Raw genomic sequence first — 17,091 nt, 5'->3', positions numbered from 1 at the left:
TGCCTTGTAAAAGCCCTTCTAATTGGCTAAATTTGTTGTCAATTAACTTCAACGTTGTTTCTTCTGTAGAGGGCGCCACTAAGATCTTGCATGTATTACCTATACGAATAACAGAAACTTTTCACCTGTAGTAATAATGTGAAATGTTAAAATTTTTGGGGATCACGGTACATTTAGCGTTATTCATTGTTTTTTCCTCATTTACAGCTGATAATTAAGTTGCTAATTTAGTCTGACTGGTCAACAATATGCCAGATATAACGAGGAATCACTGATTTGGTGTGGTTTGATTATGTACACATTATTTCAGTAAATGCTCTCAGTATATCAAATTGCATCTGTTGCTTTGTTGAGATTAGCGTCAGCATTAGTGTGATTTCAGCTGACGGGATGAATCAGCCGATGTTGACAGCGCTCTGTGCACTGCTGTGAAGTTGTGGTCTAAAATATTGCAAATGTTCTTTAAACTAGCTCTGAGTTTATTTTGCTGGAAAATCATTGACTGTGCGTGTTCAGGGATACATGTATTGTTCTGAGGGATGTAATTTCAATGAAAAAAGGATTGACAGATTTTTCGTATTAATTAAGAGCCCAATAATTATTGTTGGATTGCGAGGAAAGATGCTTAAACATTTGTCTTCCTTTTATTCACAGTTATCACAGTAATACATATAACCAATGTCGTTTTTTTAAAGATATGGTGTAGGAAAAGCTTCCAGACTGCCGGACACCCCTGACTGAAATTATTCACACCTTAAAATATATCTATCCGTATTCCTCCATTGTATACAGAATGTATTCACTGATGAGACTTCTAAGCACTTATGTAAGTCGCTCTGGTTAAGGGCGTCTGCCAAATGCCGTAAATGTAAGTGTATAAGTGCAATTTAACACGTAGAGTTGTAATACATTGAGAAAGCCTCTGAACTAGTGGGACTGGGCAAACTCTATTGGCGAGCAATAATAAAGTAAACCATACGGTGGCGCTGTGTGCCCAATTATCGTTTAAGGACGACAAAACAGTGTGTATTGGTTACATTATTTTGTTATAGCAACTTCCGCTGAGACTTCCATGTTATTACACAAAGTGACTACTAATATCCATCAAAAAGTTAAGCTTTCTACAACATATATTCACACAAAAGTTATATGAATAGTATTACTGTATATACTATCTTGCTTATAGGCTAGTTAATTATTTCAAGTCCTTCCTAATACAGACTTTGCTTAATTCTGCCACTCGTTTAGCATTTTTGAGAATAAAGTAGCCCTACATTTTGTTAGCCCAAGCTGAATACGTGAGAGAATTGGGGGGGGGGGGTGTCCCAATTAGCAAGATATTCCCCTCCTCCCTAAAAATGGAAGCGTCTCTGGTGACGCAAACCCCCACCTTTATAAACAATGACAGTGAGAACAGCACCCACCTTCACAGCATGAGCTGTGACTGTGCCTCCATTCCAGCACCCCCACCTCCCCCAGGTAAAAAACAACCACCAAGGGGCATCCGCTCTCTCTCCTGCCCTGCTTAATTTTACCGTAGATCACTGGTCCTAACCAAGGGCATTGTTAGGCCTAAAATGTCTTTAGCTCCTCCCCCCAACCAAATAAATGTAATTCATTGGCTTAAGTCATGAAAAGCTTTTTATAAGTTTGCCATCACCCCCCCCCCCATTCATCTCTAACTTTGCCTCTGCTCCCGACATCATACACTCCTTTGAATTCAGAAATCATGACAAGTATGGATAATTACTGAGGATTAACCAGCCATCAGAATTAACTTTAGGGGGAAAAAACTACTGCTTGAACACTTCCCATATCACATACTTAAAGAGAGAAATATCCAAATTTCCACTAAGGAACAGGGTAATCCTAAAACTCAGACAAAGAGGATTTAAGCCCTGATTTTAGGGGCAGCTAAATAATTGGAGACAGAATAATGGATCTCGTACTGAGAAAAAAGGTTTTAAAATCCCCACAATGAGAAAATGTCATCTGCAGTTTGAGTGAGCATGTTCTCTGTACACTGATTTTCAATAAAAAGTCAAATGAAACTCCTTAGGATAACATTTATGAAGTTCTCTCTTGGATTTCACCAATAAATGGTGTTTGGAATGAATTGGTAACTGAGCTGTTTAATTTCTTCTTCATATACAGAGACAACAGTGACACTGAAGGTAAATATTTGTGAGGTAAATATTTGTGCCAAGTGGACCTGGGAGAAGACTAACATGAAAATGTGACACCTGAACCCGAAACAGCAGAGTGTGTAAGGAGACAGTGCTATTCTTGGTAATCTGATGTTTTTTTAAATGTTCACTTAAACTAATCTTAGATCTTTCTTCTATAACCATCCACTCGTCAGAGTTAAATACTGGACTTCAAAGCAGCATTTGATCAAACAGATGCCTCTTAAATGTTTCTGCAGCATTTCCAGAGTATTTGTAGTTAATGATCACGGTGCATTTTCACAACAATAAAGGACAAAACAACTTTTTTCCCACTGCTATCTATAAAAAAAATTTACTTACAGTTTACAAAAATCAGTCAAAAGTTGATGCAACAGGAATTTATATGAAAATGTTCAGCTCTCCAAACTGTCTAAAATAACATATTGCACCCTAAGACTTCTTAGCAGAAATCCGTATTTCAGTCAATCACCACAGTGTCAGTTCAACACAGTACAACAGACAGGCTGGTCTGTATAAGTCACAGGAAACTCAGCTAAAAACATACAGAGATAATATAAAACAAGCTTAAAATAAACCTGGAACAGAGCTCTAATAAAATACTGCGAATTATAAATACACTTGGTCTAAAAAAAAAAAAAATGGGTAAAATTCAAATAAACACACAAGTGGTAGAACAAAGGTGAAAACATTGAGGTAGTTCAAAGTATATTCAGTGTTCACACATCAACTGTCTTCTGGCCCAGACTGCGAAGTGAGTTGTGGTTCATTTTAGGAGTCATTTTAGGAATTTTTGTGCGCTGTTTGAACCGTCCCCGGAAAATGCTGCTCCCAGTATTCAAATAATTCACGTTACACTTTCTCAGAGACAAATTCCGGAAAACGTCTTTAGTATTACCGATAATAATAATCGGGGGGGAAAAAAAACCGCAAGACACGTACCAAGGTGTTCAGCACTCTGGTATTCACATCAGCAGACGTCGGACTTCAAACTGCTCCAGTAGCCACGAGTAAAAAAACTTTCACGTGATGCCATGCAGCTGAGCGCTGACAACCACCCCCCCACAAAACTGACAAAGTTAAACTTACATCTCTTAAGGCTCCCCACAGAGAGAGACAGACAAATCTCGGGTTTTGGCAGTGGGAGTGGCCGTAACATTCACTTTGTCCTTAAAAGCTCTGTAAACTACAGGTACCTCTTAAAATATACCCCCCCCCCCAATTCTGGAACAGGTGTGCCTACACAGCAAACCTACTGGGGGTTTAACAGAAGATTCAACAAGGTCCTACAGCTCACAGATCAGACTGAATGTAGATTAAAAAAAAAAAAAAAAACACAGTTAACATAAGTAGGGAAAAAATATCCAATAAAAAGCGACCAAAAACTACGGAGGTAAACATCAATGGCGTCGTTTTCAAGTAGTCAGATCGGTCCCTGAAACATCCTGTAAACAGCACTACATGAAATCAAGTGTCACAGTCATTACAGACAGCTTATATACTGTAAGGCAGCAGCACTGAAAAATTTACAATGCATTAAAACTCGTTTCCACAGATTAAGGCAATTCTGTTGCATTTGGTTGGTCTTAGAAAGTAATGGAAAAAAGCGCCAAAATTCTTCCACAGCCCCAAAGATCGAAATGTCTTCATGACGCCGGGGACTGTGCTGAAAGTGGGCAGAAGGTCTCGAAGGCAGGCTTTGGCGTTAATCTATCCCTAATCTAATCCCAATTTGCAGGGTAATATAATTATCAAAGGAGACACAGTGGTCATACACAGGACAGGTGAAATATTCAGTGCAGTGTTTCCCAATCCGGTCCTCAGGTACCACACAGTCCACATTTTTGCTGCTTCTCAGCTCCTGGTAGCAAAAATGTGGACTGTCTGGCTGGGAGCTGGGAGGGAGCAAAAACATGGACCGACAGTCTCTGAGGACCGGATTGAGAAACACTGTCTTGGTGGCTCATCTTCTAAAGATTAAAAAAAAAATGAAAGTGACTATTGCAGCAGGATCTTAGTGAATACCTTTTATGTACCTTATATATTTTTTTTTTAAATCGGCAGGACTGTATATTTTCAGCTACATCATCACAGTCATTTTCTGAGGTTTAAAAAGAATGGAGGGCAGACAAGACTCGTTCAATCCCTTTGGCAACCGAGAAATGGACGTCGCGGAGAAGCAGACGGACACTTTGTGCCCCGCAGGTGTGACAGCACCTGTCACCTGTCAAAGCAGCCGGCAGCGAAGGTGTGACGAGACCCCAGGTATCCGGCGCTGTAGGCCACGCCCAGGCAGTGACGCGCTTCTGCGGCGACGGCCACCTGCATCGACAGGGGACCCTGAAGAGGCACGGCCCGCAATCCTGATGCCAAGTTCGGGTACGGGTGGACGGCGCCCCCTGCTGATGTGCCGGAGAATAGGTCCGTCCGGTGGGACTGGAGGTAGTCCTGTGATAGCACAGGCCCCAAAGCCTGGGTGTCGGGTATCACGTGCAGCTGGGATACGGGCGCAGAGTGTTGGCTCAGGTGCGCGTAGCCCCCCGGGTGGAAGATCAGGTGCTGGGAGGAGGCAGATGCCTGCCTGTCCAGAGAGGCGGGCGAGGGGGGGGCGGGCTGGCCACGCGGCTGCAGGACGGCCGGGCTCGGGGCCGATTTGGATTTGTTAGCTTCCTTTACGTCACTGTCGTGAGCACTAGGGGGGGCGGAGAAGCACAAGGCAGAGAAATTTCATTCGTGCGACTTCACTTAGTGGGAAAAACAGGAAAGGGGGAGGGAACTGAACTTCCAGCGCCCCCCCCCCTCCCCTCCCCCCCGTGAATACAAAAATCCACAGCTGCTCATGTCCTTATATAAAATGCCGTAGTATTTGCATATAACTTACGCACATCCTGCAGTGTACTTCAAATCATCTCTGGATTACTTATCCAAAACATCATAATTATATTATATAGTTTAGGGAGTAAGTCTTCAGTACAGATCAAAGTACTTATAGAAAATACAAATAGGAAAATTATAAATTCATTCTCTCTACCTTTTCATTCTCAGCTTTCTGGGATTTTATTTGTTCTCAAAATATTTTCGATCCGCGGCCGGTTGAACTGAAGTCCAAGTGTATATATACGGGGGGGGGGGACTCACAGCAGCATGAGCTCGACACAGGGGGTCAGGTGCTCCCAGGTGTATCCGGTCAGCAGGTGCAGGGCGCTGGTCCAGCTGGGGAGGATCTGCAGGCAGACGCGTGAGGCCGCGATGCAGGACGCCGCCACCTGAGAGGGCCGGAAGCTCAGGAAGGCATGGTCTGGGGGGGGGGGGGGGGGGAGGCAGGTCAGACAGTGATTCCGGAAGCATCCAGGCAGATGGACGGCATCCTCCGAGGCCTCACCTTGCAGAGACACCTCCAGGAAGTAGTGGGCGTACTTGTCCATGAAGGCCAGCGTCTTGGAATGGGAGGAGAGCGGCCAGCCGTTGTGCAGGTCGCTCTCCTGCACGGAGGCGCGCAGGTAGTAGTCAATGAAGTGCGCGGGCGTGGGCAGGCACAGGTTCCAGCCGAAGGTCTCCAGCAGCAGCAGCTCCATGCGGATCAGGTCGCGCTTCCCGAGCACCAGGTTCAGGCTGCACATGAAGCCCAGCGCATTCAGATGCTCCAGCTTGGGCACACGGTCCTCCTTCTCCTCAAACTTACCTTGGGGCAGGGAATCATCATAGGGTCACTGACAACAGACACTCCCGTAAATCCACCCACCTTTAAACTCAACCACGCAAGTATACAAGTATGCAAAACAAGCGTAAAGCAAACTAATAAAATACTGCGGATTATAATCTTACTTGGTGTCAGAGGTTATATTAAGGGAGACACGAGGGGCCATGGTTCACACAGAGGGACCAGCCTTATCAGCCAATGATATGTTTTGAACCTGTGAGTGACACGGGAAGGAGCACTCCGCGGGCCAATCAGCCTTCAGCTGAGGCTGGTGCTTCTGTGGCTCCACCCCCTGCATACACCCTTGCTTTTTGTACAACACATTTCAGGATAAATTGATCGAATTCAGGTAAACATGCAAGCACCAGACAAAAGGGATTATAATGGGGGGGGTCGGAATCTCAAAATAAGAGGCAGTGGGGGGGGGGGGTGAACATAATACTCAGAGTTGAACTAGGGATTTACGAGTACAGAGAAACACAGGGTTTGCCCCTGTAAGCCCCACGCTTTATCAGGGTTGATCGGATACTAAAAGTCACTGATCGAGTAATGAGTACTGAGTACCAAGTTCTCAGCGATGAGTAATGATGAGTAAACTGAGGGTCAGCAAATGGAGGGGTGAAGATGGGCTGGGCCTGGAATTCCACCTCAGAGAAGAAGCTGGTCTATGGTGGCAACCTGGTATGTGGTTGGGGTGAACAAAAGGCATTCTGTTTAAGCAAGGGGTGGATGTGATAGGAATGCAAATGACGCACACAGCTCACGCTCGGGCATAGCCGGGAGACAACCATTCATCAAGGGGGGGGGGGGGGGGGAGAATGCAGAAAGAACCACGAAGAAACTGAGTGCACGTGCACCCAAAAAGAACTTCTTACTTGTGACAAAGCTCAGTATTCTGTATTCATATAAAACAGTCCACCAAAGCCCTGCTGAGAGTCCTGCAACTTTCAAATAGGGCTCATATCACACCAAGCCTCATCATAACAGCTTCAGTGTCCAATTGTTCCAGAAGGTTCTTCAGCAGCTAAAAAAAAAATGGTCCAATGGGTCTACACTCGCAAAATCGGGCTGATTACATCGACACTTCAGCCAAAACAAACGTTTGCACAGACCACGGGTGGCCGGGATGGAGCCGGTCCCTCCTTAGCCGACCAATCCCCGTCGTGAAACCATCCCGAGCCCCGCCTACACTTGACGCCATGACGATAGGGGCACGACCTATCCGGCACAATCCATGTGACAACAGAAGATGGAGGACCATGTCATGCTGCTGTAACATTTACGCCTTTGGTCGTGTGACCATCTGCACCAGCACGCAGTAATGGGACTGAAGAGTGAGCAGTGAGAGAGAGAGAGAGAGAGAGAGAAGAAAGCTTACATGTGAAGACCACCGACTCCGGTTTCTGCATTACCAGTTTCTTGTGTTTATCCAAAGCGAACTTCATAGTGGGACACGTCACGCGAGTATTTACACGAAGCACTGCGACACTTATCTGATCACTCGCTTCAATATACACCAGTTAATCTAGAGTTTGAAAATAAAAGACTTATACCATGACTGATACTCCAGTTTAAAATGACTGATACCATGACTGATACTCCAGTTTAAAATGACTGATACCATGACTGATACTCCAGTTTAAAATGACTGATACCATGACTGATACTCCAGTTTATAATGACTGATACCATGACTGATACTCCAGTTCAGGTTACCCCTGGGCCTTACCCCCTCCTGTTAGCCTAGCATCCAATCTCGGAAGCTGCAGTAAATCTTTCCGCCGGACCTCCTAGTTGAACCACAATCAGGTCCCATCTGGCCTAGTCCCCTCATACCACGAGTCCTGTAATCTGGGGATTTCAGCCAAGCGTATAATCGTCTTACTCCTGTCAGCCTCTCCATCCCTGAACCTAAACCTAACCCTGAACCTAACCCTAACCCTAACCCATCTCAAACTCGGCCTGTTCCGCTCGTCTTTGCCACACTCGCCCCCCCCCGAATCGGTGCCATGACGGTAGGTGGGGGTTTTAACATTAGCCCTGGACGCCGAAGGGGATTACAGCACCGCCTGTGGGGTGTGGGGGGGGGGGCCTTCAGCTGGAGAGAGGGGCAGCATTCACCCCCCACCCCACCTCCCAAAACACAGGGAATTGTATCCCAGCAACTGATTCAGAGCAAAACGGGCAACATCAGACACACGGGGGGCTGCTTCAAAGCACAGTGATATTCTGTGTTATCATACATTTAAAGGCACTGAATTGTCTTCCTGAACAAAACTCGCATTTAAAAAAAATAAAAAAGCAGAAAAAAAAAACAGAAGGCATCCCTGACCCCCCCCCCCCCATACAAACAGAAAGCCAGTATAATTACATCTGATAAGATAATCCCTCCCCCAAAAAGTTTATCTCCACATACCCCCCTCCTTAACAGAAAACACATACAGGCAGATGAGGCGGTAATGTAAAGCCGATCTTCCCCTCGCCGGGTAAATCCACCAGAGACTGACACGGGGTGAAGCCATCGGACTGGTCCATTCAGGGGACACCGGGAGGGGGGGGGGGGGGGGGGGGGGGGTGTCATTTAGAGCTAAAGGACTCCTCACAGTGAAACTCAAAAGCAGTCTTTCCAGAAACGACAGGAAAAGCCTGCCCCCTTACAGCTCGCCCTTCAAAACAGCCGGATACGAACGAAAACAAGCAAGCAAAAACAAGGACTATTCCTAGAGTCCCTGATAGTATATAGAGCAGCTCTGTACGGACACTAAAAAGCCCACTGTCCCTGGCGTGCCGCCCGCTCACGGGGCCGACTTCCTGTTTGTCTGCCCCACTTCCTGTGGCGATGCTATTCTCCACTCAGGACCTTCCGGTGGGTTTCCGGTGTGACACGGGCCCCCAAGCAGGGCCCGCATTTCCCTTCAGACAAGCTGGCCAGCAGAGCGACACCAGTAATTCCCGCTTTCTTCAGCGGGCGTGACAATCCGGTTAAAGCCACTTTCCAAGAAAATTTAACACGTCTAACTTTTTTTTTTTTTTTTCACGGGTGCCACATCAGCGGAGGCGGGGCCCCGGCGAGGCCCCTAGCTTCCTTTCATTTGTCTGCCTCCTTTTCACTGCGAGGTGTTAAATTGGTCACAGTAAAATCCCTCCCCAAGTCAGAGGCTTTCACAATGCACCCCCCCCCCTCCCCAGACATACGCACCCCCCACACACCTCCAGCCCCCCCCCCATTGACCTCTGACCTACAAAGGCTGGGAAAGATCCCTCATTACAGGAACACTCCAAACAGTCACCATGAAGCTCATGGCCGGTTTAAAGACGACTCCACTAAAGTCCAAATAAGAATTTACCTTCATTGCTAATCTGCATATCAGGCCACACCCCCAACAGCTCCAACACCGCCCTCTCTGCACCTTCCCATTTTATAAAAACTTTAAGACGTTTACATTTACATTTCATTTATACAGCAGATCCTTGTATCTAAAGTCATGCATATTTTTGTGTAGAAGTAGACTCAGCCAGTCAATTGTGGGTCAAGGGTCTCGATCAGAGGCCCAGCTGTGAAATCACTCTGACAACTACGGGATTTGAACCGGCGACCTTCCGATCACAGACACCAACCCCATTTCCAGACATACCGACCAGCTGATACGACGCAGACATCGTAACAGCCCGAGGTGATGCTGGCACGTCTCGACGGGGGCGATTATCTGGAGCCCGGGACCTTATCCGGCGTTGTTAGGGCTACGCTGGCTGTCTGCACTCCACAGATGGCAGAACATTAAAACCGTAAAGCAGGAGTGGTCTGAAGTACGCGGTGAACTTGCCATCCCCAGGCGCTGGGAAACCTTCCCAGTGCAAGCCCAGATTCAATCCCTCACGCCAACGGCATTTCCTGGTCGTAAAACCAAGCCAGCACACTCCAGGTCGCGACCCCGTCACACGTCCGTTTGCCTTTCCGCGCGTGGGCAAGCTGCCACACTGAAGTTCGTCGCCGGACGCCAAACCCATAGCAGTTAGCGGAGCCGCGAGTGCGATAGAAGAAGCCAGCTGTTCCCAGTCCCTCCCCCCTCCTGGCTTTCAGCTCCGTATGCGGGGGCCTTTTGTTCAGGCTTGACTCCCAGAGCAGGATGCAGGCGCCCTGGAGCAAAGAGCCGGGCCCCACAAGGGACCGCCTCTCCCCAGACCCGTAGCGGACCCGCGGTGGCACCGACCCACAGCAGATGCACACCATGCACATCTTTTCACAGCGGATCAGTATTGAAATCAAGATGGGGGTGCAGGATGGGATTGGAGACACACTGGGCTGGGAGACACATAGTGGATATGACACCAAATCCCAGCTGCCAAACCCTGGGTAACAAGGCAAGGAACCAGAACCAGAACCACTCAGAAGCAGGTCCCAACAACCAGTGAGGGAACAGGCGTCAGAAATATAGCTGACAGAAAAGCCGACATTAAAAATATCAAGGAACATGAGCAAGGATCTAAAGAATCTGACATGACAATCAGCTGATTATCCCCCCCCCTGCCCCCCCCTGCAGGTCAGCAGGCGTCCCAATCTGTAGGCCTTATTAAAGGCAGAACCACAGAGAAACCGGACGGTAAAGCGACATGCAAGCAGGAGATTTGCTCACACTAGATAAGCTCTGCATCTCAGCAATTAAGGGCAAGTTCTGAAGTACTCAGACGTCAACATAATTACCTGGCTAGATAAATATTAGCAACGCAAATATATTTACATTAAGCTTAGATTACAGCCCATGTCTCTTCAACACTCCCCCTCACAAACATTGGTGTCAGTATTCACACACATACAGCTCTGGGAAGAATTAAAAGACCACAATATTTTTAAGAATCTGCATTTTTTAATCCTGGTTTAATCCTGGTCCTGCTGGCAGAGGCTACACTGAGCGGCAGGCTGATTCCAGGCTCAGAGTTTCTAAGACAGCAGTAAACAAGAACAAGGTGAAGCAGGAGACACTGGGAATGACCAGAAACCAGCCAGGTAGAGGGCAGAAACAACTTTCTAATGCAAGAGATGACTGTCAACTTATCTGGCAGTGCCTCAAATATCAGAGGATGACATCAAGTGACCTTCAGAAGGAACGGGAGACATTAAGTGCAGGTGTGAAGTGCACTGCTAGGTCAGTGTGTATCAGGCTCCTAGAAGCAGGACTGAAGTCCCATAAAGCAAGGAAGAAGCCCTTCATTAATGAGAAGCAGGGAAGAACCAGGCTGCAGTGGGGGGAAAAAATGTATATTTTACAAAGGTGCATACCCATAAATTGGGAAATAAGTGAAATAAGTGCCGTGGTTTCTTAATTTTCTAATATTACATACTAAAAACCAACCAATGCTCCAGATGACAAACACCAGAGCCGCTATCAGCGGACTAACAATCTGATGCTTCTCCCAGTTTTTAAACAAGCCAGCTTAATTTAAGGTACTTGTGCTTCAATGACAAAACAGCCCGAAAGTCCAGTAGCAGCTGATGCTGACATGCAGCTCACTACAGGCTGACGAAGAGCAGCGCCTGTATGTCACACGAATGCGTCCATGTCGCTTTCTCCCTTCAAAGACTTCGACGAGCCGGAGGTGCAGCACAGAAGGACATGGAGAGAGTCAGAAATAGGGAGTTCTAGCTTTTCTGGTCAATTAGCCGAGTTCTAGGCTTGCAGCTGCACACCCACAGTCATTTACATCACTGTGGTCTGGGCAGAGCCACACTTTTGAGTTTGCCTAAAGCCCCCCCTCCTCCTCCCCCTCCCTGCGATAATTAGCATGCGGGGGCTCTGGGAACAGGCTCTCGCCCCAGTTTGCATTTGTGATAAGACTCCTGAGCGGGCGGATAGGTCCGGGGGCAGGCCCCTTATATACACAGCTGTCAGGGTAGACAGCATGCGGGGGCTGGGCCGGGCAACTCTGCAGACGCGGGCATCACGCCAAGCCGATGGCAGAAAACGAACGCCAACAAGAGCTGGCCGGCTCCTGTCGATTGGGAAGATTTGTCCTGCATCACACAGGCGGGACTAGAGGCCGTACAGCCCAATCGGAAAGCTCGGTGGTGGGTCTCAACGTCGATTCAACGCAATCTCACAAATCGGCCAAAGCTCATATCGGTCGAAACGGCACCGACGGGGACCGACCGTGCTGCACACTCTGCCGTGACCGGCAGTCACCGGCTCTCACCAACAGCCCGACGACTACCGGCGGCCGAAAATCGGCTTGGCGGCCTTTGCAGGCCGTGTCAGGTCAGACCTGTCTATCCTCCCCCCGTATCTACAGCACGACAGCGACAGATCAAAATACAGCTGAGTGACACTGCAGAGTAGAGCACAGGGATTTACCCTCCCACCCAGACCTGATGGCCACTGGATTTCCCTCCAGCATCCATCCACTGCTTTCAGCAAACAGTCTTACACTCTGCACTGGAATCATTACTCTGAAACCAAAATCTACTGATTCACTGCACATTCCTGTTCATTTAATTCCATTGACTATTTCAACAACTGTGTTTTTAAACTGTATTTTTATGTCATGCAAGAGTGTTGGTTTGGTGCAGACCAAATCAGCTCCGAACCCGACACCCTCCTAAACGTACACAGCACCCCCACAATATTGGTAGGAACATGTCCCATATCTTCCATCTTTATGTCTTATTGATTTGCTTGCTTGTTTGTTTGGCAGACTCTTCTACCAGAAGCAATATACATATTTTGATGGTTATTTGATGCCATGAGCAACTGAGGGATAAGCGAAATCACACTGCTGAGCCTGGGATCTGAAGCCGGAACGATATTTCGCCTGGGTGTTTGCCTCAGGCGTCACCTGAAGATGACTTACTGGCCAGCAGGAGGCAGGAGAGAGCGATAACGTATAGCTGCTTGATGGCCACTTCGTAGTGGTCCATGAAGAGGTCCAGCAGGTAGACGGCCAGGTGCCGGGCGGTCGGACACAGCTGGTAGCGATTACTGAGGATGGCCAGCAGGTCGGCGAAGTAGCGCCTCAGGCCGATCTGGGGCGACTGGGCTCGGTATAGAGGCAGCTTCAGCTCCTGAAAGACGGCGGGGCAAAGAGGGAGACGAGGTGAGCCCAAAAAGAGGAGTACATGAATACAGCGCATTTAAAATAAATAAATAACAGTCTTAGTACATTTTTCATAAAAGCAGGTTCATTTGTTACTAAAAGCCGGTTTGGCGTTACTATGCTGACCTAATAGCAGAGAGTCAAAATATGGAGTGCCCTCTCAGACCATCCGCAAAACACTTCCTGCAGTAACAAATTAACTTCTTATCAACACAAAAGCCCCGTGCGCCCCCCTTTTGCGATGGGGGGGGGGGGGGGGGGGGCTGCTGGCTCGCACCAGCAACACGTGTCTGTCTCTTTTCTTTTAATTAAATTTGCTCACTGTAACAAGCTTCGTTTCAAAGCCTCAGTCACCATCATTAAGTCTGACCAAGAGGGCAATCAGTCACATAGCAGCTGAAGAGGAAATCTGGCAAACTTAAATCTCCCTCTTAAAATCTTTTCCTATTTTTGCATACCGTTTTTTTTTTTAAGTTTTATTTATCCCATACACAAAGCGTACAGAGCTCTGTGGTGAAATGCTTTCCCTGGATCGTGCGCTAAATTGAAGAACTAATACGAAAAGATCGTTAAAAATATTGAGAGAAATAAAAGTTAACCACTTTGCATGTGACGTATGAAAGGCGGACCGTCTCCCTGCGAGCCGCCATCTGCCGGCTTCGGGGGTCCGCAAAGACGCGCCCCCCATTAAAGCACCGAGGCAGCGGGACGTTGCTGACCTTTCCTAGGGGACACAGCTGCTCCTGCCGCCCACCCCCCACCGCTCGATTATTCATACGGACAGCTAATAATGCCGACGGCCCCGGAAACAAGCCGGCGGCTCCCCCCAAAGAACCCGACACCGCTCAACAAGCAGGGGCCGGTAAACCTCCATACATCAACACATCCGTGATCCGGCAAATATAAAGCAAGAGTACTAGTCTGGATTTGCAACTATATTCAATTCAGTTTCAATATTTTTGTATGCTTTAACGTGCAATATTTTATTTCGATGCATCAAAAGAATTAAACATTTAGTCTCTATAATAGTACACTTTGTTCTTGAAATAGATTGGTTTAAGACACTGAAGTCATCTGGTCGACAGCTGATTTGTAAGAAGTTACGTACATGCATACTTTATTAAAATGCTACATACTCCATGTGACACTATCATACTTTAAAAAATTACGTTTGCTCAAAAAAAAAGGCAACGGCGTCTTATAATACACAGTACTTTCGCCCACCATACATGAAAAAGTGTAAATTACAGGGCAGATAAGTTATTACCCATGTCGACAAAGTGGGATATTGACAAGATAGGTGAAGGCATTAAAAACCGAAATGTGCAGCGGCATTTAGGAGCAAAACCGTCTCCACATAACGAAAAATGCCCTGTCTGCAATTAGCGACAGCAGTACAAGGGAGTAACATTACATTTTCACTATAAAATACCGAGTCTGTTAATGACAACCGTGACCAATAAATCAATATTTTATTGAAGGAGCTCATCCATCGTGCACCACTTCAATCAGCAGTCGTTAAATGGCGAATTAGCATCAAATACACACAGCTGCACACGATGCACGATTATACTGTTCGGGAATAGTGATCATGAAAGTGTAACCAGGTTTCATGCATGACCCTGCGCTGACTGCCCAGCGGTTAGCGGACGGGCAGCTATATTAGTCGCAACCACACTCAAATGATCAGTCAAAATTCTTTTTAAAAACACACGGGCAGAAGCTCATCTGAGCCAATAGCCGCCTTACCTTGATGCGCAGAGATTGATGTATGTCTGCGGCGAGCTGGTCTTTCCACCACTGCCCGTCAACTTCCATTTTCCCATCCAGGAGTTCGGAGATGAAGCTACAACCCCGTTTCCAAAAGTAACATTTTTAAAAAGTGAATGTCCAAACGACAGGGCTTTACCTTCTGGGTGTACTTATTTATTACAATGAGTGATTTTTTAAATTATTATTATTGACAAATGCACCGAGTCGCTCGACCACGCTACTAACAAAGTTACTACCGCCGGCACGAGCCGGGTCGAAAAGCTAACTAATCTCCCATAAAAATGCGACCTCGATTTATGCCAAGCATTCAACGTCGTGCTTATTTTTAAACTCAAACCTTTTTAAAAGTCGGAACAATTCCAATACACGTGACAATGGCATGGAATCATTGTAAAATACGGTCATCTTTAAATAACATTGCTCATCTTTAAATAACATTGCGGGTTTGCTCGCTTAAAAAACCCCAGCTACCGAGCTATTACCTCCTCTGTTATTCTTTAGATCTGCACAGCGTGATCACATAGGCTACGAACAATTGTCTAACCTTTTCACTGCGAAACATCTTTCAAGCCGTATATTATTTTACTCCAGCTCAATTACAAGTGACTTTTTGGACGGTGCTGGCTGGCGATCACCGGCTTTCATTCACTTTTATTTCCTTACCAGTCAAACAGCGGTGTGCCTTTCCCCTTTGTTTCAGAACAACATCCTGAAATTATAAATCCATCCTCGATAGTTTCCTCACTCAAGTAAAACTGCGAAGGACGATCCGCTCCCCTCCACGAGGGAAGAAAAAAACTCACGCGAAAAAAGTTAAACCATATATTAACTGTAAAGAATTAGCGTCTTTATTGTTTAACGTGCACGGTGCTTTAACCCTTGGCCATACCCCCACCGCCAGAGACGCGTTTCTCCTATGCGATGAAAGCACTATGTGCAACGCCTGCAGCAGCGAAGACCGCAAGCGCTGCGCTCACGCTCAATCCCAAGGGGCTTGAACACGGGGCGCGTGGAAAGGGGGGGGTCTCGCCTCTGGGATTTGTAGTTCTCGCGCCGCAGACCGCAGACGGTGGAGAAATGATCGTGATCACTGATTATGTCATCAGTACAAAACATTACATTATAAAACAATCATCCTCTGGACTGCAGTGATCAAGGAGAGAGTGATAAAAGATGGCAGTGATTCCCGTGAATCCATGGGTCGACGTATTTCCTACATATTAAAATTAATTATTCGATGTCAATTTAGTACGTCAGTTTTCTTTTATGGCTTAATTGCTGGTCGTCTCCTTAGAAAATTATTTAATTATGCAATGTGCTGAGAATTGCTATCAAAATCATTCTGTGTGTCGCTCTTTGTAGCGCCACCTGCTGTTAGCAGACGCAGTACTACAGTCTGCGGCCCCGGCTGCTTAATCCGGTCAGGAGGGACCCTTGGGATATGGCGCGAGTCTGTCGCAGGGCGTTTGCACGCGGTCATACATTATGTGCAGTTTAGAGATGTCTCTGGACCGCGGGAGGAAATCCGCGTGAAGCGAGGAGAACATGCAACAGACTTTATTTAAGTTCTTTTGCGTCATCTGTAGCTATCGACGCCTAACAACGACAGACTAACAGTCGCCATAAAGCCAAACCATAAAGTCGCCTCTGAGCCATTATGAGGTACTTAACATAACCACCCTCAACACCAGTGGCGGTTCTACATCATTTCAGCTGGGGGGGGGGCAGACTGGAGCCAGTTGTTCTGTTAGGGGAGGCAGCTGCATTTGACCTTAATGTCGTCCAGCATTAAGAAACAAAAGACAAATTTGAAAACCGATGATATTTATGCAATTCTTTGCAGTTATATTTTGCAATTTTTACTAATATGTAACTCTGATTTCTTGTTTAGACTGTGTTGCTTCCACAAGCTGTATTTTTTCTAATAAAATATCTAATGTATCTAACAATAATAACAATAATACATTCATTTCGGACCCTGGTAGCATGCGTATTTGGCAGGGGGCACGGGGGGGGGCATGCATGTTGTCACCCCCCAGAAGCACCCCTGCTCAGCACTCCTACTTCCACCCCAACTCTGAAGGTGTGAGGTAATAACTGCGCTTCCCACGTTACCCACACTGGAAAAAATAAAACTAAGCTGTTGTTCGTTCAGTGTGTTTTTTTCTCATTGCAATAGTAAAAAAAAAATTGTTTGTTGATTTAGGCAACTACCTCATTTAGGCAACTACCACTTTTTTTTACAGATTAAACTGAATAAATCAGGCCTATTTACATTCAAATAACTATTTCGTGTAATAGATTACTTAAAATATTTTAGGTTGATTCAACATTTTAATTTTTTCA

At 46.5% G+C, this 17,091-nt stretch overlaps 1 protein-coding gene across 1 annotated transcript; it reads right to left on the bottom strand.

Moving 5' to 3' along the window:
• Positions 1 to 3,053: 3,053 nt before the first annotated feature.
• Positions 3,054 to 15,739, bottom strand: LOC111850647 (cyclin-J-like). Its single transcript, XM_023824780.2, has 6 exons — positions 15,409 to 15,739; positions 14,722 to 14,818; positions 12,730 to 12,940; positions 5,569 to 5,868; positions 5,325 to 5,484; positions 3,054 to 4,878 (listed from the first exon to the last, which is right to left on the bottom strand). Exons 2-6 carry the CDS (start codon positions 14,788 to 14,790, stop codon positions 4,407 to 4,409), a joined length of 1,212 nt encoding a protein of 403 aa, XP_023680548.1. The 5' UTR covers positions 14,791 to 14,818; positions 15,409 to 15,739; the 3' UTR covers positions 3,054 to 4,406.
• Between the last annotated feature and the right edge of the window lie 1,352 nt (positions 15,740 to 17,091).

The sequence above is a fragment of the Paramormyrops kingsleyae genome, chromosome 24, assembly GCF_048594095.1.
Source record: "Paramormyrops kingsleyae isolate MSU_618 chromosome 24, PKINGS_0.4, whole genome shotgun sequence".
Taxonomy (NCBI): domain Eukaryota; kingdom Metazoa; phylum Chordata; class Actinopteri; order Osteoglossiformes; family Mormyridae; genus Paramormyrops; species Paramormyrops kingsleyae.
This window is presented reverse-complemented; position numbering and strand designations above follow the sequence as displayed.

Coding starts and splice junctions, on each gene's coding strand:
- LOC111850647 (XM_023824780.2), bottom strand. CDS start 14,790: ATGGAAGTTGACGGGCAGTGGTGGAAAGACCAGCTCGCCGCAGACATA. Junction 5,869..12,729: donor CTCCTGCCTCCTGCTGGCCA/GTAAGTCATCTT, acceptor CCCTGCCCCAAG/GTAAGTTTGAGGAGAAGGAG. Junction 4,879..5,324: donor TGTGTCGAGCTCATGCTGCT/GTGAGTCCCCCC, acceptor CGCCCCCCCTAG/TGCTCACGACAGTGACGTAA.